This window comes from Camelus dromedarius, chromosome 14 (genome assembly GCF_036321535.1).
Source record: "Camelus dromedarius isolate mCamDro1 chromosome 14, mCamDro1.pat, whole genome shotgun sequence".
In the NCBI taxonomy this organism is placed as follows: domain Eukaryota; kingdom Metazoa; phylum Chordata; class Mammalia; order Artiodactyla; family Camelidae; genus Camelus; species Camelus dromedarius.
Genome location: NC_087449.1, coordinates 12,399,963 through 12,424,625, shown reverse-complemented (window position 1 = coordinate 12,424,625; position 24,663 = coordinate 12,399,963). Strand labels below are relative to the sequence as shown.

Sequence of the window (24,663 nt, the reverse complement as noted above, 5' to 3'; positions counted from 1 at the left end):
TACCTGAATACAAAGACCAACTTCTTGTTGATCTCATATGTTCCTCTCCTCTTGTTTCTGGGAAACGTCATGTTCTTTTAAGCGAGGCCATTTTTGTGGTGTTATTTGCAAAACCTCTTAGGAATACAATGTCTTCTATATACCCACAGAGGAAGGGCCTGGCTTTCTGGTATTGCAAGTGATACCACAATACTTGGTAGCTTGATGGAAAAAATGACAGGAGTTTATATACTGGAAAGAAGGGAGTGGCATTAGAACCAGTTTTACAGCAGTGCAAGGGAGAAATTTCTGGAGCATTTGCTGACAATCTCCCAAGGGAAGAACAGTCTTGATGCTTTTGGCGGTCGTTTTCAGACCTACTGCACCTTTCTTAGTGATATGAATGAATCATCAGTGCAATTTGGCAACAAATTGCTTTCAGTTTGGGGTCAATCATGGTTAAATTGTATAGACGGTGCCTCTATTGCCTTCCTTGAATGTGTTTATACAGTGAAAACAATTTGACCTCTTAAGTTGCTTTTTATGTTAAATTTACTTACCGCTCTGGGGGATTTTGTAAAAGTGCTTATTTGGTATGTCCAAGTGCTTTAATGACTAGCTTTTGCTTACTCCCAGGGTCTGAAAATCAAGCTCCAAGGATTTTTAACCTTGTCATTTCATAATTTGAAAGCAGGTCACCAGTGTTTGCATTCTCTGAACAGCTGAGTTCATGCAGGGAGTTGTAATCTGAGCCACATGTTTTCACTCTGCCCCCTCAGGCAGGATGGGATGGCCAGCCTGCTGGTCACCTGCCGGCCACATGCGCTGGTTTTGCTTTCTTACTTTGTCATTCTCTATCTCCGTGGACACATCCTCCTCCCAGCCAGCTCTGTTTTTCGTTTCTGGCAATCTTTTCAGTAAGCCAGCTTGCCTTGTTGGGCCAATTGCTCTCTTTTCACTTGTTTTCTAACTACAGGGAAAAATAATTGATTGAGAAATTCTTTGAAGAAAGTGGAAGGCTGAAGGAGAGAAATACAATAATCAATTAATTAACAAGTATAAGGCGTAAGGCTCTTTTTTACTAGGCACATAGCTGTACGTCTGAACTACTTTATTGCCTTGTTGTTCTGATTGATTGGTGCCAATGCTCTAAATATTTTGAATATCACTATTGATATGGTACATTTTTATTAGCAAACTAATATATATTCATTAAATAAAGTTTGAGAAGTACAGAAAAAGAAGTGAAAAATATAAGCCGCTTTAAAGGGCTTGTTTATTTCTTGATTAAGTAAATTCCTAGATAGTTTATCATTTCTGTGCTATTTTGAATGGTATTTTTTCTTATATTCTGTGGTTGGTAATGCTAGTGTAGAGAAGTGTTTTTGACTTTTTTAAGTTGGTCATGTGTTCAACAACTTACTGAACTCTTTTATTGGTTTCATCATTTATTGATTCTAATCACTTTAGGTAACAAAGTTTTTCTTCTAATTCTTATATCCTCATTTTTAAATATAGCATTGGTCAGGAATTAGAATCCTAACTTAAGCAGTGGTAGTAGTAATAGATGTCCTTATCTTGTTCTAGATCGTAAAATGCTTCTATATTTTCTCTATCAAGGGTGATGCTGTTGTAGGTTTTTACACATAAATTTTGCTGTTTCCTAATTCTAAGTCCCTCTTAAGTGCTGTATTAGTTTTCTGTTGTTTTGTAACAAATTCCCACGAACTTAGCAGCGTGAAACTGCCCACTTTATTATCTCACAGTTCTGTAGGTCAGAAGTCGGGGCGGGTTCAAATGAGTTCTCTGCTCAGGGAACTGAGATCGAGGTAAGGGTGAGGCTGGGCTCCAACCTGGAGGCTCGGGGGAAGAATCCTCTGCAAAACTCGTTCAGGTTGTTGTCGGACTCCAGTTCCTTGCAGCTGTAGATGTGAGGTCTGGTTGGCTGTCAGCTGGGGCGCTCTCTGGTCCTACAGGCAGCTGGAAGACCTCCTTTCTCACACAGTCTCCTCCATCAACAAAGCAGAAACAATGCTCTGAATCCTCCTCACACTTGGAAGCTCGCTGGCTGCTTGTGCTACCTGTTGAAGAAAGTTCTCTGCTTTTAAAGGAGCTCTTGTGATTTGATAACCTCACTGTGTTAAGGTCAGCTGTGCCTTGTAGTATAGCATGATCATGGGGGGCATAGCTCTTTTATTCAAGGATTAGGTTGGGACATCTTCAGGGGGCCATTCTAGAAAGCCTGCTTACCACAAGTACATACCCAGCCTCTGCTAAGTCCTGTTACATTTCTGTTGATGTTCTTCCATGCATTGCTCAAAACATACACACATGTATTAGAGAGGATGTATTAAGGGTGTGATTTTGGAAGCCAGACTATCTTAACTAACTGTTTGACCTTGTGTAAGTTAATTAACCATATTTTGTCTCTTTTTCCTTGTCATTAAAATGGAAGTAGGACCTATTAGTAGACCTATTTCAGAAGGTATGTAGTAATTATGCAATAAGTTTCAACTATTATAATTATTACTATAGTAATCAAACTGAAATGCTATTATTTTATAATCTTTATTTTCTTAACTATAATATAAATATTTTATGTTACCTGTAAGCATTCTTAGGCCGCATCATTTTAATGGCTGCAGACTATTCCATTGTGTAGGTATACAATAACCTATTTTACAAGTTTCTGATTGTTGGAGGCTGCTACTGTTTTTCTATTTTATAAACAACACTGAGGTGAACATCCTGTGGATTTTTGCACACATTCCTATTTATGTCCTTAAAATAAATTCATAGACATAGAATTGATAGTTTCAATAGGAAATGTTTTTTTTTTTTAAATTTAAGTTTACTAAATAGTTTCAAAAATGTCAAGGAAATTTCATATATATATGTATATGTATATGTGCGTGTGTATGTATATACACACATATATGTATATATGTATATATATACCCCTCACCCAGCTTTGCCTAATGTTAACATCTTGCTTTACTGTACTTAATTACAGATTCTCTTTGAGTGACCAGTTTTTCTACTTATGACCTTTTTCTGTTCCAGGGTCCAGTCCAAGATACAGCATTACATTGTCATGACCCCTTAGACTCTGGGACAATTTCTTAGTCCTTCTTTGTCTTTTATGACCTTGACACTTTTGAAGAATTCTTGTCATTGTTTTGTAGGTTGCACCTCAATTTAGCTTTGCCTCCTGATAGTAAACTGATAACCTTAACTGCTAAACCTATTAACAAAGATTGAATTAATTTTTGTATAATTAATTTATATATGTGTGTCTGCGTTGGTAGACTGTATCACTTTTAGTCCCTGGAAGCCTGAGGAGCTACACAAGGATTATACAAGGGGCAGCATTCCTCCCTCTGTTCCTTATGGAACTGGAGAAACCATGTTGGAAGGACTTCTGCAGCCAGAAATCTCTTCCCTGCTTTCCCCCAGACAGCACTCTGGTGACGCAGTGGGGGCTCTCGAATGTACTTAGAATCAGTAGGTCCCTGATTCCTTTACTGTCTGTCTAGTTCAAGTTCCTTCCCGGACCTCACTTGAGCCAGGAATTACAGATGTGAGTTTAACTATTCAGGCAAAGACTCGGTTCTACCTTCTTCATCACAAGACTTCTATAATAGAGGACCATTGTTGTTGCTGATTTGGGTAGAAAGAAAAGCAACAAGAAAAGGAAGTGTTTCTGTTGAGAGCTTCAAGCAGTTGGCAAGGTCATGTCCCATGTATGCAATAGGGAAGTTTTGTTTTGCTTTCTGGTTTTTGTTTTGTTTTATTTAAAATCCTTTAATGGCTTGACATGCTTATAGAATATTGGCCACATTCCTTAGTCAGCCAGAGAAGACCCACCCATGATATCCTCAGCTTTCTTTTCCATGCTCTGTCGTGGCCTTAATCATCGGAGTTATACAGCTGCATTTATTTTTTTCGAGGGACAAAGGTCCCCTCACAATACACCTGCCTCAGTAACTGAACGTGCTTTACCACAAAGAGCTTAGGGAGCACGGTGCGATTTGAGTTGTGTAGGTCTAACCTGGTCCCAGCCCAGATGCTGAACAGCTGTTGGGCAAATCACTTCTCTCCTTGGCCTCAGTTATTTTCTTCCCCATGAAATGAATAAAATTAGGCTATGTGATGTTGGAGGTTCTTTCCGGTTTCAACCGCTTATACTTTTCTATCATGAAGTATTTGTTTTACGTCAATCAGAGGGGGCTCTTAATAACTTCATTCAAAACTCTACACTTTGAACAAGTGCAAGGATTTATTTATTTATTTATTTTTGCTACTAGCTATGCGTAGGATAACCACCATGGCTTAATTGAAAAGTTCATATACATCCTCCAACTGCTTTGTAATGGTATGAAAATGGTAACCCAGTCACCAGTTCCAGCATGTAAGATCAATATCAAGATGCCTGAACTGAAGCAGTCCAGGGCTATTATAATATTTCCAGCCTTACTTAGCCTTTATCACACTTACGTGCTCTAGGATGTAACAAGGGACCTGAAATGCAATTCTGAAGCTAACTGCCCAGAGTTATTTCAGATTTTACAGATTAAGGGCACAGTCCCCTGCAAGACTGCCCTCACTTCCGACACTAACCACAAGTTTGGGGATTCTCAGGCCACCTGCATTTCTGACCAACTGGAAATAAATTCAGGTGTTCCCCCCACCATGTCAGGTTTGATAATTCTCTAGAGTGACTCACAGATCTCAGGAAAGAATTATACTTCTGTTCATTGTTTTATTGTAGAGGATACAAATCAGGTGAGCCAAAAGAAGAGACACATAGGGCAAGATCTGGGAGGGTCTCAAACACCAAGCTTGTCTGTCTTCAGGAGGTTTCACCCTCCCAGTCCATCACTGTGCAGCACCAAGCAGGATGGCTCACTCAAGCTTTCTGTGTCCAGAGTTTTTATCAAATTTTATTACCTGTCACGATTGATTGAATCATTGACCTTTTCAGTCCCCAGGAAGTCAGGCTGATTGCCTGTGGCTCAGTGATTCAACCTACTAATTACATGAGTGCTCTTTTCAGCATGGTCTGTCCCCATCCTGAAATTATTTAGGGGTCCATCCTGAGTCACCTCATTAGCATAAACTTCGGCTTGATTCCAGGGGCCCACTGTGAATGACAGAGACACACCTATCATTTTGGAATTTCCAAGGGCTTAGGGGCTTCTTCCTAGGAACCAGGAGACAATGGCCACTGAAATTCTTTTTATACTCCAGGATCTAAAGGTGATATTACAATATTTTGCTTGTTGGTTTGAGATCTTAGAAACTGCTCCAAGTCACTGGTTATAAATTGGAAGCAATCTTCTGAAATTAGTAATATGCTTATGTAATAATTCTTCACATAACGATCACACCAAGGAGGACTGCCGTTGATTTTGGTCTGTTACTAAGGCTTATTTACACTAGATCGACAATATACCCTTAAAAACAAAAGCCAACAATGAAAAATCCCATCCTGCCCCATCCTGCAAGAACTATATGCAATTTAAGTTATTCACTGGAACTAAAAAATTGCTAGGTCTTCATTTCAAAGTGGTGTCCTACTTAGTGATAAAAAGTCGAAGATAACCAACACTTCTCTTCTGAGAGGCTGCTGAAGGATAGGGTTGATGTGGCATCGAGTTTAACACCACACTGAGAGTAGGGAAAGCGGGAACATTTCTGAACCTCCGTTAAAAGCATACATGGTCTTAAATGAGCTGATTAAATCCTGCTAGGTGTGACCTAGTGATCTTGTCTTTTGCTTTGTTTGGTGTCATTTGTCAGCAAGGAATGACAGAAATGTGTGATGTAAGTGGACAGAGCAGAGGTGACCTGGAGAGCCCTACAGGGTCCCAAACAGTTTCACCTGTAGATCCTGCTGAACACTGAGGGACAGGACAAGGGCACCAAGGATTTTATCGGAACGCAGCCAGGTCACCAGCATTTCTGTGTACTCTTTACAATATAGGTCCTCATTCTGGATGGATAACAAGAATGGGATCACCATGTGTGTCACTGTTTAGTGAGTGACAAGTGAGGCAGTCATCACTACTTCAGTCAGTAGCTCGGTGAGGAAATAGTCACTGCAGACACTGGGCTACGTGAGAGGGACGGGAATGAAGTGCCTCTGGCGGAGCAAAAGTTTGGGGTCAACAGTGAGTCAAGGAGACGTTCCAGGGATGGGCTGCAGTCACTCAGTAAAAGGGATACAATGCGCTGGGCTCACTGTAGAGCTAAACATGACTTATCCGTGAAACAGGTGGATTATGAATCACTCTGCTTCATAAAGGGCAGATCTTGTACGGCTGTGTAGCTCTTGTTAAGGATAAAGGATGGCATGGCTAATGTTTCCTTCCCAGTGGACCACTTTGGCAAATTCTCAAGGTGTTCTTCTTACTCTGTACCACAAGCTGTAGACTTCAGCTGCAAAGGCAGCAGGTGTAATTCACATTATCAACTACGAGGTTTTAGGTAAGATAAAATGCTTTATAAAAGACAGACAGAAATCTGGCTATTAGTACTTTGTTTCAGAAAGACCATCAGCTCAACCTGATCACTGTACATACTGCATCGTGAAGTTTTGTTTTTTTCTTCAAAAGTTGGATTTCCAAAAAATCTATGGGATTAAAAGTTTAAATGGTATCAGAGCAGTGGGTTTTCACATTATAGTAAAATGGTTTGACTTTTAGACAATGATTGCTGGTCTCTGAGTCTTAACTGTATTTTTTAAATTTTATTTTTATTTTTATTTATTTTCTAATCGAGTGTAGTCAGTTATAATGTGTCAATTTCTGGTGTACAGCACAATGCCCCAGTCATGCATATACATACATATATTCATTTTCATATTCTTTTCTATTAAAGGTTATTACAAGATATTGAACATTGTTCCCTGTACTAGACTGAAGAAACTTTTTAAAGTCTATTTTTATATATAGTTTAACTGTATTTTAAACTAACAAAATAAGTTATTGCAGTTTTTGATGATAATAATGATGATGCTAATACACGAGTAAATGACAGCCTTTCTGAGTTCTTAGGGAAGTAATCATTCATGGAATGCAAAAACGTCATTGCAGTTGCATCCCTGAGATCGTACCAAAGTGACTTGCTCATGCTAAACTTTCAAGGCCCAAGTTTACCACTTCAAATAACTTTTGTATCCTGCCGAAAATAAATAAAATAAAATAAAAAACATCCCGTCTCCTCAAACCCCACAACCCATTAACTCAGCCTTCTATAGGATCTTGAACATAATAATATCATGAACTTGACGAATGTTGGCCATTCATTTATTGATGGTGATGATGCAGCCATTGAAGCAAATTGGGACAGTTTTGTGTGTTACAGAGAAGGCTGTATGCCAGTTAACCGTTAGGCACTCACTATGTGCCCAATGTAGTGTAAAGTAAGAGTCACAGTTTGTGGCTTCCGTGGACCCTAAAATGTCTTCTCATTCATTCTTTCATTTGGTATTTATTGAGCTCCTGTTATGCACCACGCATTGAGCCAGGCACTGGGGACAAAGGCGTCCACAAGACAAAGTCTTTTCCTTAATAGAGTTTATGGTTTAGTGGCGCCATAGTGTATGTTTCTGAATCAGTTGAAGATTGGATGACGAATACCAAAGTGTCAAGAGAAAGAACCACACGGAGTATAGCAGTTGCACTAGATTGTTTCATAGAGGAAATGGATTAGGAACAGAGCTTTCTGGCTAGTATTGTGGGCCATGAGATAAGATATGTATTCAGAGTGTCGATTATCCACATGGGAATTTGATTGGATTTAGGCTAGTAGGCTGTTGTCTGGAGAATGCTAGAGTATACACTACTTACAACTAAAGATGAATTTCAGCTTGCTACTTAGATTCTCCAAATTAAAATTAAAAGTGTAACTACATAACCCCAGAGAAGTAAGTTCAGAAAGTAAACAAACAAAAAGTCAATGATTAACAAATTGTCTCATCGTTGTGACCAGACAACCAGGTTGACGGAAGTGCCACCATGAAACGGAATTATTTTTAATTAAATTGACTGGATAATCTGCAAGGTCAGATCTTTTTCATGACCAGAAGTGTATGCTGCTTTAGAGTTAAATAGACATTGCTCATAATCTTGGCCCTGATCCCTGTGTTCTGTGTCTCAATTTGTTCACGTGTAAAGAGGATGTAACCATCCTTACCCGTAAGGTTACTGAGAGCCTTTGCGTTTGGTCTGTGGGCTCAGGTCAGCTTTTTCAATGATTGATGTTCCTCTTAAAAATTATGGATGTCTTCTCTCTTTAAAGGAAGACTTATTAAAAATTCCCATTAAATAATAAACTATTGCTAGACCCTAAAGAAGGCTTTAGGAAATCTTTCCGAATTTCTGTAATAATAAACCTACTTTGCCAGTTGGAAATTTCTCTTTGGAAAAACATAATGCGTCTCAGGGTGGATGTTTTACTGGAACACCTTAACATCCGTCCTGAAACACCTTCCTGCTACAGTCTGCTTTTGCTGTTAAAAGTGTTGCCAACAGTCAACGTAGTTTTTGTCCCTGAAACAGTGCATCTCCAATACTTCAACTGACTTCCAACTAGTTATTCTCTCTTTAAGTCACAGGTGAGTTGCTAATAATTACTTTAGTCATGAATTTTAGGTTAACATTTCTTGATTAGAAAGCAACTATCTTATACCTCTACCATTGCTAATGTTTAGAGCATAATCATATTTTGTTTTAGCCCAACTATGGGTTTGAGATAGATAATCATAGCTGGAAAAAGCCAGAGTTTACAATGCTGTTAGAAGCATAGTTCAAAGTAAAATGCCTCAAATGCCTCAAACTGCTTTTATAACAAGGCAGGACATATGTATTTTCATACACATGTTTTCTTCTTCCAAGAACTAATAATTTTGCCTACTGATTTATCTGTAGTATCAGAAAAATAGTAACTACCCTTGGGAGTTTTGTTAATGTATATAAGATGCCAACATGATGTTCCCTTTCTACCTTTGACTGAAGACAGATTGGGATAAAAGAATTCCATTATTCCTCCTGGGCCCAAGCCCCCGCAGTGGACCTGGTCCTCCTGCACCGCTCCTGTGACTGGAGGTGTCAGATACTGAAAGGAGCATCCAGTGGCCAGCAGTGAGCGGCTTCACTGAAGTTAAATCAAACTCATTGATTAGCCAGTGAGTTTGATATAACAGTGGTTGGTTCTAACAACCTACCCAGCAGGTGCAGGGATGGCACAAGCCTTTTAACTCAGATGATGACCTCTAAGGCAGAGAAGCCTCTGTTGTAGCCCCTGGAAGGGACCAGCCCTGCCCCATCCCCCCATCTGCAAGCTCCCAGATCCTTCTGGCATCTAGCCACGTGGGAATCTCTGCATCTGTATCTCTCCTCTTCACCCTCCCAAACGGTTCTCAGTTTTGACGAGACTATGGCCTTTTCCTAAGGACAGTAAAAGCTTCCGGGGAGATGTTTATCACTTAAAAAAAAATGTAAAACTCACTTTAACTGAACCAGGTTCCTTTAAGTAAATAAGCACTCTGGGCAGACCAGGGATGAACAGTTCCACTCTTTGAAACACACATCCATGTAGGGTTTCTTTTACTTCTGTTGGTTTTCACCTGAAATCCTTGGCTTGGATCTGGGGTTGCCAGACCTGCTTTCTGCTTAAGTCTCTGAACTTCCGTACTTCAAACTGCCTGTTTCTTCTCGTCTCTTTCACACACACTGGGGAGTCTTTTCCCTCTTACGTGTAAGGTGGAGGAGAAGGATTTGAGAAAGTTAAAGACATAATTCCAACTCTCAAGGCACCTGTAATATAATTGAAGGGCTATTGTACTTATACTGACATCATCTCATTGTGGTATCTTTTTCACACTCTGCTGTTACTCTGTCTGTCCATGCTCGTGGAGTGGTGCCTCACACGATGGGAATGGAGACTGAGAGATGACCGGGCTACAGGGAGCCTAGGGAAGGCTTCCTGGAGAAGATAGGGTAGGAGTGGTGGGAGATTTCCACAGGTCATTCCCAGTGAGAGAAGGACAGGGAAAATGACATGTTTTCGGCATTTATGAGATATTTGATAAATAGACTAAACAAATTGAAATAAGATAAATGAATAAATAGGCAACTGGGTCTAGAAGACCAGTTAGGAGCCTGTAATATACATAATGGTCTGTTTTTAAAGTGATAAGACACTAAAGAGGGGCAGGATGTGGGTGTGGGGGGCATTATCAAAGTGGGTCAAAGGGCATATACGTTGGTGCTGCCTCAGGTTCGATATCCAAGGTTCTAGAACTAGATATTTGTACCATGGTGTAACTCCATCAATAATACAGTCACAAACCTGTAATTGTAACTCTGCATATTTATATTTAAATATTTATATATTCATGCATCTAAGTCTGAATAACTTGGAAACAAGCAAGGAAAAGTAAAGGGCATCTTACCCTACGTATTCATAAGAGTACAGTTAATTCGTAAGCAGCTTTTTTCCTGAAATGTCCTAGGAGTTATAATCAATACACAGCCTGCAGGGAAAGAGAAACTGACATAATCCTGGAGGCACAGGTCAGTAGCTTGTCCAGATCACAGGAAATGATTGCCCATTGAGCTCTGTACTAATTGGACCATATATAAAGTGTTAATTTTATTTCTGACAAGTGCATTTTTTAAGAGACTAGGGTATAAAAGGTGAACAGCCAGGGATTTGTAAACTATGTTGTGTGAGCAGCAGTTGAAGACATGAAGCAAGTGATAAGGCTAGTGTTATTTTTAAAGTATGTGAAAGGCTGACATTTAGCCAATGGACTTATTCCATGATGCTTTGGAGAGCAAAAATTAAGATACACAGAGGAAATTTTAGTTTGTAATTAGAGAGAACGTTCAACCACTCACGCAGTTACAGAAGAGATTCTTTCACGAGTCTTGCTGAGTCTTCTCCACTTACCAGCACCTGTGTGAAATTTCTGCTTTGTGAAGAAGACGGGGCTAGATAAAGGAAACTCTCCTGTGTTTTCTAAGATTTTGTGACTCTGTCTTCTCATGGGAAGTGATGTAGACAGTTCTGTGTGTACATAATGAAGGAAGTAGGTTTTGTTTTCCCTGCTCTCAGGATCAATTAAATTCTCTTTTTGCTTTCCTGTCTGCAACACGAACGTGGGTCTTAGTGATAGTGATCCCAAGAACACATAATTGTTTGCTGTAGATCAGAACTTGACTCAGGCAGAGAAACTTTCACATTATTCCCTGGACCTCTCTGACTCAGAGACATCAATCCTAAACCTTGTTTTGTGGCCTCTGCCTTCTTCTTGACCTTTCTCAAGGGCAAGGTAGATATATCTGTTTTAATCTGAAGGGAGGAAGAGAAGGGCTTCCTCATGCATTTTTACAGCTGGCGCAGGGCTTCAGTTCTGCAATATTTTCTCCTCCATCCCCACCACTGCCCCCTAGATCTAGTTGCTGTGAGAGCTCTGTCTCCTCAGGCAAGTGCCTGTCTCAGTGTCTCCCATTCCTGGGGAAACTTTCTCTGCTCTCCTGGGAGAAGTTTGGTAAGAACATTGAGCAAGTAAATTGTAGGGCCCTTAGGCGTCCAGCTTCTTAATTAGAAGGACGGACCCTGGACATGCCTTTGTTCAGGCACTGACACTTAACATGGACAGGTTCCTTATCTTATTGAACCATAGTTTTCTTATCTGCCAAGTGTAGATAAAGCAGCACACATGTCATAGGGTTGTTGCGAGGATTATTTGAACTAATACCCAAAAAGAGGTTTCCTAGCCCAGGGAAATAGTTCTAATGTTTGTTGTTATTATTCATGACTGTATCTCTCAGTCTTAGGTGGCATAGCACACCGCTCTGGTTTACAGGAGACTTTTTGCCATGGTTTAGGATCTCATGGCTTCTAGAATGACCTGTTCCCTGGACTGATGCTAGCCTGTGTTTTGATAGTGGTCCAGTTCTCTGATAGAGTCTGCAGGTTGTAATAAAGATATTCTCCTAACAGTACAGTTTGTTCTCAATCAGTTATGAATAAGTTACTCTCACTGCAACTCAAGACAATCTCTGTTTGGTTTGTAGGACGTTATCTTTTGATTGTATTCATTTCACATTTCCTATATTTTTTTCCTTAAAGTAATGATTACGTGTCATATATATATGTTATATATACATTTTATTTATTAAAAAATTTTGTTCTATTTTGTATTCTGGGATAAATGACTGTATTTTATTCCTTTGAAAAGTGTCCAAAGAAGAAATTACAACTTTTTGGTGAGGATTAGCAGCAGGGGACCATATGGACAATTATTTGTAGGAGTTCTGGCATACATGTTCTCCCTAAACAGACTCAAAAAGAGTGCAAGCCTGGGAGAAGATCCTGCAATAAAAAAAATGAAAGTATATGGAATATACAAATGACCCTTCTCTGAAAGATTAGTGTTTTGGCTTTCAGGCATTATACTTCTTTTCTTCTTTGTGTACTGTTCCGTTCAGTTTTTTTCCCCACTGTTCATTTTGCACAGCATTTCCTGGGCTGGCGTGAAGGACCAAAGATGCATGAAAAGTATTAGGATTTGGGGTTATCCCATTCTGGAGGGCGCTGTCTTGATACAGCATACCCTGTATCAAGACAGCATATCTTTGTAACTCTCCAAATCTTTAGGCAGAGACAAAAATGCGCTGTCAGTTGGGCCGTTGGTTAATTCTCTATCAACAAATCAAACAGAAAAAAAAAAAAAATGAGTCAGCACAAGTGTTTGGATGTTGCAGTCCTGACGCATACTCTGGGGGCAGGCAACATTTCACAGCTGTTCTAGAGTTGTGGTATAAGAAATACCGTGTGTGTTTGTTCTTTTTTCCCACCACTATAATATTTCTGTCTTTTCTCCAAATCATTCACCATGTGCAAATACTATCTTAATTTAATGCTTCTTCAACAAATGGGAAATGATTAAAATAATACCTTCTGTATTCAATAATGCAGAGATTTATAGTTTAGGTTTGGAAAAGTCTCATAATTGAAACATCAGTCCTGTCACAGCCTCTATATTTCAATTTATTGCTTTAAAAAAAAGTCTATTATTTGAGAGTTGCACTAGAATATTTTTTTCCCAAGGTTTTTATAGTGACTGTTGCAAAGATAAAATATTCTAAGAATAAATGGTATATAGTTCAGTCACCACAAATATATTCAACTCTAAAAGTTACCTGTTGTATTGAGATTAATCCAGTGATCTATGTAATGTAGCTTTTTCAAAATTGCTATTGAGGTTAAATTAAGATGAAATTTCTAATTTGCAAATACTCATAGGTGCTGGCAGTGACATTTAAAAATCAACCATCTATACATGGTTCTTTAGTCCCTAGTTATCCAAATTAACGTATAGATATAAATTCTCAAACATGGAGACATAATGTTGGTAAAGCTTCCAGATGGACCTTTTTCGTCATCTGGTAAGCCTGGATTGTAATCACATAACCACAATTAGCCCCTGATCTCTGTGGTTGTTCAAGGGCCAAACCTAAAGATCAGTTTTTGGATGACAACGTCATAAGGGACAATAACTTGCAAATCAATAAATTGTACCTCTGTGTGTATACTTTCATTCCCGCAAGAAAGTGTTCCTGAACCAACTCTTCTGTGATGACAAACAGGAGGAAAGGAATGGTCTGCTTCCTGGAATAAGATAACTGTGTGAAAATACCTGCTTCAGTGACTCGATGAGAACCACGTGTCATTGTCATAGACATTGTTCACATGAAAATAGATGTTGATAAATTTCTAGAAAATGGTTTGGGATCTAAAAATGTTGGACATTCTACCAGAAATGATTTTTTGACTATGTATTTATTTAAATGTCCTTAAAAGGGTGCCAAGGGGAAATACAAACTGTAGCAGAATCATCATATACTCAAAATTGGTCAAGTCTGAGTAAATGAAGTTTGACATACTGGAAAAATTGCAAAAATTCAGCTTTTAATGACCACATTTGTGATCATGTTCCTGTCTAAGTAGCTCTGCTTGTGGCACCTTTTATATGTCTTTATTACATTACTTACAAATTATAACTGTCTGCTGTCTTGTCAGTCTCTTCTCATAGGGACTTCATTCATTTAACTCAGTCAGCAGAGACTGACTGTCCTACTGCCTGCCAGGTGCTGAGGATACAGCAGAGAACCCATCAGACAAAAAGATATGCCTTAGAGTTTGTACTTTTGTGTCAGATACTAGAAGTAAAAACTAGATAAATAAGCAAAATATGTCATATGTTGGCATTTCTCTAAATATCGTTCTTTGTATCACTAGCACCACGCCTGGATAGAGCAGACACTGAAAAACGACTCACTGCTGGGTTGATTTACTTTCGTGACTACTCAGAGGGGCAGAAGAAGCATAAATCTTGAATTTACCATTGCTTTTGATTGTGAACTGCCCCGGCAGTCCAGGCAGCAGTCAACAGATATACAGACTTAGGGTAGGGGATGATGGAGAAACTTCCAGAATACAACTGTAGTGAACCTGAGCTCTGTTATCTGTGAGTAAAGTAGCCTGGCAGATTCATTAATTCAGTGACTTTAACAGTTGATATAATTGTACTATGTGGCCCAAAATGAATGGAGATTTTTATTGTATCGTCTATCACTTTTGCTCTTTGTAACTAACAATGAACATAAACACTCCTGCCCACACACTTCTTTGATTTCATTATTTCTCTCTCATCTTAATGTTGAGTGGTGTGAGAAATACCAGGTCAGTTAATTGATTTTTCCATAGAATATTCCAAACACTTGGCCCTGTCCACTTCTCAGTTAGAATTCTAGTAAATAATGAAGTTGACCAACTGTAACCTACTAAGCTTCTAAAGGAAGAGATTTTAGAAAATAACACATCATAGTTCCTTGTGTCAGGTAGCTCCTGGAAACGAGGTGAAAGGCTGTGGATGTGATGAGAATCTGTGCACAGCTGTCTGGAATCCAAGTTCGGGTGGACTGGCTGGAGCACAATGCTTTCAATGCCTGTGAAATGACTGTTGGCGGAGCCCAGGGAAAATGGTAGACATTCCAGTCCTTACTCCAACTCCCAGACGTCTACCCGTCTCATCAGGGCTGAAATTCCGAGCAGTCCTGCAGCACCTCACTCACATACCCATGGGCATTCATAAATAATTAACAGTTCTGATCCTTTAGTACAATAGTGCCCGCCCACCTTGGAGATGTGGGTTTGGTTCCAGACCACCGCAATAAAGCAAATATCACAATAAAGCGAGTCACACAAAGTTTTTGGTTTCCTAGGGCATATAAAAGTTATGTTTACACTGTACGGTAGGCTATTAAGTGTGTAATATCTTTATGTCTGAAAAAAATGTGCATACATTAATTTAAAAATACTTCATTGCTAAAAGATGCTAACCATCATCTGACGACACAAGGTTGCCACAAACCTTCAATTTGTAAAAAGTCCAATATCTACAAAGCACAATAAAGCAAAGCTCAATAAAGCGAGGTATGCATGTGTATTTCAACAAATTACTTGGGAAAAAAGCACAGATTACAGAAGCAATACATGATCTATCTAACACATTAGTAAGTTAGAGACAAACAAAGGAGAAAATAAAAATCCTCTGTAGTTCTACTATCTAGAGTTAACTAATGAAAACAGTGAAATACATCCCCCCTTTTTTCCTATGCATTATGAATCACGTATTTGGATTTTTTTCAAAATTGGGATCACACAGTCAATTCAGTTTGGTAACTTGCTTTTTAACAATTAGCACTGAATCATACATGTTAATACTTACATATTTTTTCCATTACATGAAATTACCATAATTTATCTACTGTTGATACTTGGGTCTTCCTGAATTTTCAGTCATATTCTATTATCAATGATATACTAATTATCTTAGTTTTATGTAAATATTCCATCCACATCTTTGTTGGTGGCTAAGTGGTTGGTGCTTCTCCCAAGCTGGACCCCAGAGCAACCTCTCTTCCAGGCCGGGGCTGCGGGTGAGGCCTGGGCACTGCCCTGGTGTTCTGGAGAGAAGCCTCAGCAGAGCACTCAATGGCTGGCTGCCCTCAGCAGAGGACTCAATGTTTATTCACGGCTGGTGACAACACTGCTGCCTGCAAGGGAGGGAGGAGGGTCGGAGAAGCACGTGCCATGTAACTCAGACGGTTTAAATTTGCATGTTTCTAAACTTGGCCCAGCTGTTCCATGCAGTTACACCGAGCATCTTTGTTCCCAACTACACAGAGCAGTATGTTGGTTGGACTTTCAGATCTCTAGGAGCACTCCTAGTCATTAATGGGAAATACATTCACTTAATATTCGTGAGGCAAGAGAAAGATTCATTCCTTCATCCTTGAACCAAAAAATCCCCGCAAAAGCTCAGCAGATAGATTATAAGTTCCATGAGGAAAGGCAATGTCTGCTTTGCTTGCCGTTGTGTCCTCAGTGCCTAGCACGTTGCCTGGCACATAGCAGATAACCAATAGGTATTTGACGAGTAAAGAAAAAGCATAAAGTTAAAATATCTTAATCTAATAGCCAACTGGGTCTTGGCCCTGCTTGCTTCTAAGAGAAACAAGGCTCAACTAGGCTTACTTCTTCAGTCCTGTTGGCCAACTTGAGGCGCAGTGAAAGGAGTCTGTCCCTGACCCAGGTATTACTGTGTGGGGACTAGTTTTCTCTGTGTTGAAACTTGTTGGCTTTTTTCAGCTAGAGAATCTTTAGGCCCGCAGTTTGATACATTGTTCCACTAGGCAATGAATTGTAAAGGAAAGAACCGTTTCCCAAAGGATCTGCATGGACTCAAGATCTTGTTCCTTTTAGTGGCAACAGACCACCCTGAAATCCTTCACTAGTGGATGCTGTTGGGTTAAAACTTTTAGAGATATTCTAAGCCTCAAAATATTAGACCACTGTGATTGATGATCAGATGATTCTCTGATGACTAGTTGTGTGTGTCTCAAAATAGCCTCAATAAATAAAAAAAATTACAGCTTTATTCCTTTTTGTGATTATTGAGAACATCTTAGGTATCAGCTTTCTACTGGATGTTAGAAATAAAAAGAAAGGGAGGGATATGTATATATATATACACACACACACACAGGTAAATATATACTTATCATGCAGTGTGCTAAGTGAACAACTTGCTGATTCATTTCAGTAAAGTTGGGGAAAGTTTCCTGGAGGTGAGCCCATTTTTCATGGGATTTGAAGGATGGATAGGAGTTCATCAGGCAGAGAAAAGGAGATTAGAAGTTCAAAACAAAGAGAGTCAAACAAGCCAAAGCTCAGAAGGGCATGGTGTACCTGGGACAGGTGAGGCCTCACAGTGGTTGGAGCAGAGGGCACTTGGAGGGGACATGAAGTTGTAGAGGTGGACTTTAGATGCATCATCAAGGAGCCAAGTTAGGAGTTTGTACTTTGTGGTGTAAATAATGAAGGTTTCGGTAAAGAATATTTTTCCTTCAGCCATTAGTATCACCAGGTCAGATGAAGACATTTCTTTTAGATGATGGTCTATTAAGAAGACCAAGGAGACTTGATTTTCTTTTCATTTGGGTTTTAGAATTTGTTACATCTTCTCTTAATTCTGGTGGCATAATTGTCTGTCTTTCTTAATTTTTCAGTTTTACCTTTTGTTTATTTATTGGTTCTTTGTTTTTATATCCAAGGTGTTTTCAAAGATGTCTTGTTTGTTCTGCAACTGTTTAGTTAAAAGTTAGAGCTGGGCTCAGTGATTAGACTATTTTTAGCATATAGCTGGGACCACGTATGGAACTTATTTCTACAAAATGGTCTTTAACATCATGAGTGGTCAGGAAACGGACCAAAGAGACCCAAATGTACATTGTTATTGTTAAGTCTCAAAGGTAATGAAGCGGGATGGGGAACTCATTTCCTCAAAGCTCATAGGAAATTCCATTGCACTTTTGGAATATTTGAGCCAAATTAAGGCTAAGGTAAGAGATGAAGAAAAGAATATATGAAAGAGAAGATACTGGTATCATTGTAGCTACCAAGCAGAAAATTCTAAAAGTAACATTCCAGAACAATATAACATACCATGGGCAAATTAATATCACATGCTCTAAATTAATTTTTAAAACCTCTCATCTGTAGTTTAGCTTATCTATACTTTAATTTATTTACATACGTAAACTTTAGTTTTTTTCATTGAAATATACAAATATGTGTTGGCTTTGAACTTACTATTCCCAGAAGTAAAGAAAAGATCAGTTACTAGGATCAGTGCTTGTTCTCTCTTGGGTCATTCTATTTGTGCACATCTGACTTATCAAATAAATTATCGTCTTTGGAGTTCTGATGTCAATTTGAATTCAAAGGATTCAGATGTCTATATCCATGTTTCTGCTACTGTTGGTGTCTTTTTGTCAGTGCTCTGCAAAAGAACCTCACTTTGTAGAAAGTGAAGTGACTACCACATAGCATAACTAGTTTAGGTAAAAAAACTGTAGGACTGAGAAAATGTCTGTCAACCAACCAAATTCCCTATTTTGTTTGTTTTGCAGATGACAATGGCCAACATTGGAATAAACGGAAATGGTTTTCAGCAGGCCTGTGAAGCAATCCTTTTTACTCTTCGAATGGCAACGTGGAATCAAATCTTAGATCCCTGGGTGTATATTCTTCTGCGGAAGGCTGTCCTCAAGAACCTCTACAAGCTCGCCAGGCGCTGCTGTGGGGTGAACGTCATCAGCCTGCATGTTTGGGAGCTTAGCTCCATTAAAAATTCCCTGAAGGTTGCTGCTGTTTCTGAGTCTCCCATCGCAGAGAAAGGAGCTCAGCAAGTGCCCGGTTCAGTGGGACAATAAGTCAGCATGGATCTAGGACAGAGTTAGGAACAGTTTTGGCAGTATCTCAGTTAATTATATAAATATGTAAAGCCCAACTGGAAAAATCAGCCCTCAACAGGCAGTTGGGGGGCACGTTTGTCAGATTTGGCTTTTGACATTTGTTCAATTAACTGTATAGTTGCACATCTTTCCATGTTTTTGTCAACTGTAAATGTGATGAATAATGCCATGGGAGTCAAACTGAAAGCAATATTGGGCTTATCTGTGGTGTTGATACTTTTGGAGTGAGTGACTCTCTGGAACCCTGTAGCATGTACGTGGCCTGTTTGCCAAGTCACATCACAGGGATTCACTGTGGCTTCTTATAATGACCTCAATATACGTGAGGTGTGGCTGTCAGCTTGCCTGACCTTGGAAGCCTGGTTAGAATAAGCCCATTCTTGTCATATTTGACAGATCTGACTGCCTTCACTTATTATTATGAAGGTCAATTGCTGTTTGAAGATATTCTTTTTGTCATAGATTTGTGCAGTTTCCTAGTCACCACCCTTGCCTCTGAAAATTCTAGTGCATAGTCAATAATTTTTAGAGAAACAAAGGATCTGTCAGCACGTGTATAGGTGACTTGCATTACATGATGGTTCCTGAGAAGCTCTGCTGTAGATGATGCAAACAAGCAGGACTTATGTCCCAAGTGACAGGTGCGTAGAATGTTGGCAAAGGCGCTGTACCTTGAGCTGTCATTTCTGTGTCAGAGAGCAAAAGAAACACAACCTCTAGAGTATGATATTCAAAGACTACCATGCAGCTAGTGTGTTTCTGCTTTCCACTTACACACACACACACACACACACACAGAGTATATGAGAAATTTCAGTTGAAAGAGGTCTCATTAAATCTGTAAGATGGCATCTTCTAAAAAGCCTAGACTACAAGTGTCAAGGGGAGAGCTGGCAATTAGCCAGGCATTTGGAGACCCTGATAATGGGGAACCAAGAGATCAAGGGATACAGTTCTCTCCCCATTTCCCCATACTACTTTAAACGTTTTCTTTGCTTGTTTGTATAATTTAACCCAAAGAGTTTTCATAATCATCCCAAATGTCCTGAGTCTATCAGAGCATAGGGTAGCTAGTTCTGCCTTATAGTAGTGAAATTGCATTTCTGTAAAAAAGAGTTCTTTGCCTTTGTTAACTGGTGTCTTTAAAAATTACTCTTACCCTGGAGACTGATGGTAGATCCTCTAGGAAATCTGTGCAGTTCAATTAGGCTTAAATTAGTATTTTCACAAATTTTTGCTTTTGACTGGTAATTTACATCGGATGTCTTTGTTAACTTTGGTGAATTTTGATAAATTCTTAGGAATAAATGAAAAGAAACTCAGCAAATAGCCTCACTGAAGATTTAAAGACAACTATTATTTTCTAGTGAATTTAAAGTAGGGCAACAGACATATCCACACACTGGCATGGGATATTCTTTGTGTATGACCGGTGAATGATTAATCACACACATTTAGACCATTCTCATGTATAGAGCACATAGTAGATGCTCGATAGTTGCAAAATTGAATCACTGGCAAGAATTTCTTGGTGCAAAATGAGCATGGATGTGCAAAAAAGTTTTTGTACATTTTTAATTTAAACTGACAATTACATATTGGGTTATTTTGAGGTACATGTATATTACCAGTGTATATGCTTTTAAAAAAGCCACTGCAATTCGTGATTGCTGTTATATTACATAAAGGTTCTCATGTGTTTTAGGAACACTTAAAGTCTAAAAGAACTTTCAGGTGGTTTAGAGGAGATATTTATTTCCCATAGTTGCTTGAGAGAGTGTTGGCGTTGTATAAACTGAGGCACAAAGAACTGAAGCTCCGTTCTTTCTCCCATCGCCGGATAGGATGTAAACACTCCCGTGGGTCCTGATCAGGGAGAGCCATGGAGGAGAAACCCTCATCCAGGGTTTTAGACCTCTTCTTCTTGAGGCTTCTAATCAAATGACAGAATTGTTGCTCTGTTGCCATGATGTCACCCTGGGACTGTGTATCTGTGTTGAGATATTGTGACACGACCATGTGTGGGAATGTATGAGCTTAGCATGCAAGATCTGGGGGCATGGCAGGGTGGTGAGTCTCTGTGTATCCTGGAAGGGTTATGTACATTCTCTGAGCAAAGGTTTAGGGCAACTAAATTGGTTTTATGATGATGTGAATCCCAAGAAGAAGACACTGAAAATTGATAAAAAAAATTTGTAAAAGAATGTACGTTTACATTGTTTTAGGCTTTTTGCCCCAGGAAGATGAAACAAAGTGAACCTAACTATACGCATAGCTGACTGCAGAATTGTATTTGTGTTATTATATGCATTTTAGTGTAGTTTGGCCATTCAGTGTATAATGAATAATAAAGTGGAACATCCACCAACAATTTTCATATAAATGTTGAAAGTGAAAGTACATTTGTTCAAATTACTGGAAATAAATAGTACAAATAGTGTTTAGCAAGTCTACCAATTTTGAAGATTTATGCTCATTTTCAAATGTATCATTAGAACATAGGAGTAACTGAATTTCCCTTCTCATTGGATAAAGTAGTATCTAGGCAACTTCACACACAATTTGATCACATTGTTTCTGGAGAATTATGTTACTCTAGGCAAAATACTTGAAAATGCCAATTTTTAAATGATGTTAGCAAACATTAAAATAAATGGGACCAAAAAACCAATAGCACATGGGTCTTTAAAGTTATGAATATAGAGACAGGTAATACTGATTCATAATTAGCTGCAGATGTATCCCAAAATATCAGACTTTTTACTGATGGATTTAACTAAGTGATAGAAATACATTCTCGGAACATTTTTTTTTTTTGAAAGCAGAAAGTCGCTTCTAATTATCTGTATTGCTGTAGTGGAAAATACTTCAAAGTTACACACACACACATATATAGAGATGTATCTGTCTTGTATAACAAATGGTCTTGTTCACTCATTTTCAGTCTTGAAAAAAAAAAACCTGCTTTAGTTCTGTGCCTGAGTTTAGAATCCAGAGAAGATCATTTGTTAAATACATAAAGTGAACTTTTTTGTGAAACTCACTTTAACATCACCTGTATCACCATCATTGCTCCAAATTAATTGTCTAAGGTCGGAATATAAAGGATGGGAGTATATATTTTCTTACTTCTTTGTCTTAGAGTCAGAAAATATTTTACCATCTGGTAAATAGCGTTGGACTTCAACTTGCTGTTGACATCTTGATATTTAACAGTCGATGAAATGTGTTACCTGAACGAGTATATTTTGCGCTCTTCGTGCTTGTTGGATTGTATAAGAGTAAATAGTGATGTGTATATTCTGTTGCTTGCATCAGTGTGCAACTCATGTAATTTTAGTGCTTGGACTAGTTTAAAACATGAAATGATTTTTCAAAAATAAACTTGGACCAATGTTTATCAAGAGTGGTTATTTTAAGGAAGGTCATAAAAAACTTGGAACTTTTGAACCTAAACTGCCATTCTTGTCTGCTCTGAGACGGGAAGAATTTCAGCATATTTTGCATTATTACCTTGTGCAGTCCCTCTCCTGCCCCCTCTTCTGTGACATCTGCTTGCTTACTTTCTCCTGTGCCTCACCTTACGTACGTAGGTCATAATTCTGACAGGAATCTGATCATTTCCCTTAGTGACCCAGATATGTCTTCGATAACAAACAACCTCCAAATCTCAGGGCCATGAACCCAGAAAGATTTGTGTCTCACTGATGGCTTCTGTCCACTCAGAAGGGGAGCTTTGCTCATTACAACCACTCAGAGACCTCAGCTGACAATGTGTTGCTGTTTGCCATGCCAAAGGGGAGGAACAGTACAGTGGTCACTCACTGGCTTAGAGCGTCCCCCTGGAGGTGATACATATTAACTTTGCTCAAGCGTCTCTGGCCAGTGCAGGTGATACGGTCCTACTAACTTCACACAGGGCAGGTAAGTGCAATGCTGTGATATGCCCAGGAGGAGAACTGAAAATAACTGCTGGACAGCACAGCTGATTTCCACTTTAGGTAACTTTTTTTCCATCCTTGCTTCCTAACAGCATTCAAAATGGAACCAGGCTTAAAAATTAAAAAAAAAAAATTATAAACATGGGATGAAAATATTTAGGTCTCATTCCTCTAAGTGTCTCACAATGTACAAAGATAAGGTAGAATGAAGGTCATGTATATTCCACATGCTTTTTGCAATTACAGAAACTTTAGATGACAAAAAGACACTATAGAATAAAAAGTGAAAACCTTGGTTCTTAAAAGTGTAGGGAGTGGGGCATTTCTGTACGATGCCCAAGAGTTGCCCAGTTGCTTTTCTAATAAATGAGAGTGTCTGAAATATATTTTTGCCTTTGCGTTTTTAGTTTCCTTATAATAGAATATCGTGATACCTTGATATACTCCTCGCCACTGAATTTTATCAAACTGTTAGACAAACCAATGTAGTAACAGCAGCACTAGAGTGAGACTAAGCTATGTTTCTTTCCTTTTTCTCCAAGTGACAACAGTCTCTTCATTTTGAACCGAAACATGACAGCGTATGATAAACCCAAAACTTGGCTAAATTTAAATTTTAGTAATCTTGAGATGTCAGTTCATATATAAAGCTTCTTTAGGGAGTCGCTGCAAACAATTTGTGGTACAGCTGTCTTTCTGCCCTGCAGAAATATCAACGGAAAGTAATATGATGAAGATATGATACACAATTCTGAAAAAGTAGTTTGAAGGCTTTTATGTAATCAAAAACCTATACAGAAAGGGGCTGGAAGAACATGGGCTGATATAGTTTGACGTAAATAATCATACATAAAAGACAAAGCAGACATAAATGAGGCCATGATTTAGCTGGTTGTACATTTCTGCTTGGTGTCAAAAGAATTTTTGTGTCGTGCTGTAGGCAGGCAGAACTCCCACAGTAGTCTGAAAATATTGCTCTTATTTTATAATCCTAACCAAAAGCCTTTTACAAGGCTATTTGGATAAATTTTACATTTTCTTCCCCACACTTTGAATGTTTATAATCTTCTTTGATCCTTGCATTTTTCCACTCCTGTTTGAGTCCAGCTGATCGTAAAATAATTTCCTGCTCCGGTAAAATAAATCTTTAGTCAGTTTTTGGCTTTTCAGAGAGGCACTGAAACTTTTTCAGTTTCCAAATAAAATATAATACAAATACTTTTGGGACAAGTCAATTATTATAGTGGATTTTATTAAAAACAATGAGAATAACAGTAGACAACAAAATGGACCGAAACTAAATAAAAATACTTGGACACAAAATGACATCCTAAAGGCACTGAAATACAAGGACTTTTATAAACGTTCAAATTAGCAGTATTTCTATGGTAAAGGGAAAAAAAGCCACAGGTGCAAAAGCCCAGGCTGTGCTCTTTTAAGACACAGCTCTACCTATGAAAGTTCTCCCTCTTAGGAATAATATATCGTTGGTTTCGGGGAAACTTACAAACTATATCAAACGTAAACACAGATAAAAACATTTTAAGTAGTCACTTCTTTAAATAGTTATTCTCAAGTCTCAGTGCCAAATACACTAATTCGTAAAACTTGAACTATTAAAAGAATGGAAAACAGCAACTGGACATAATTTCCTGACGATTGTGACATTTGTCATCACTTTATGATTTGGGTTTTATAAGATTAGTGATTTCCTCAGAGCAATGCTCAAAAGAAAATGCAAAACAAAGGGCTTAAAAATGTCCCAAGAATTAAAGAAGCTAGAATTAGAAGCACTATATAGCTATTTGTTTTCCAAATTGTGGTTAGGCAGATATTAAAATTGT

At 38.6% G+C, this 24,663-nt stretch overlaps 1 protein-coding gene across 2 annotated transcripts in view; it reads left to right on the top strand.

Moving 5' to 3' along the window:
* PTGFR (prostaglandin F receptor) overlaps positions 1-21,695 on the top strand; it is a 43,029-nt gene extending 21,334 nt beyond the window's left edge. The window contains exon 3 of one of the 2 annotated variants that reach the window (XM_010989069.3): positions 18,534-21,695. In XM_010989069.3, the coding sequence (XP_010987371.1) occupies positions 18,534-18,836 (303 nt within the window). In that variant the 3' untranslated portion in view covers positions 18,837-21,695. The remainder of the gene's footprint in view (positions 1-18,533) is intronic. The other variant, XM_031465449.2, reaches the window with a different exon arrangement.
* The last annotated feature ends 2,968 nt before the right edge of the window (positions 21,696-24,663 follow it).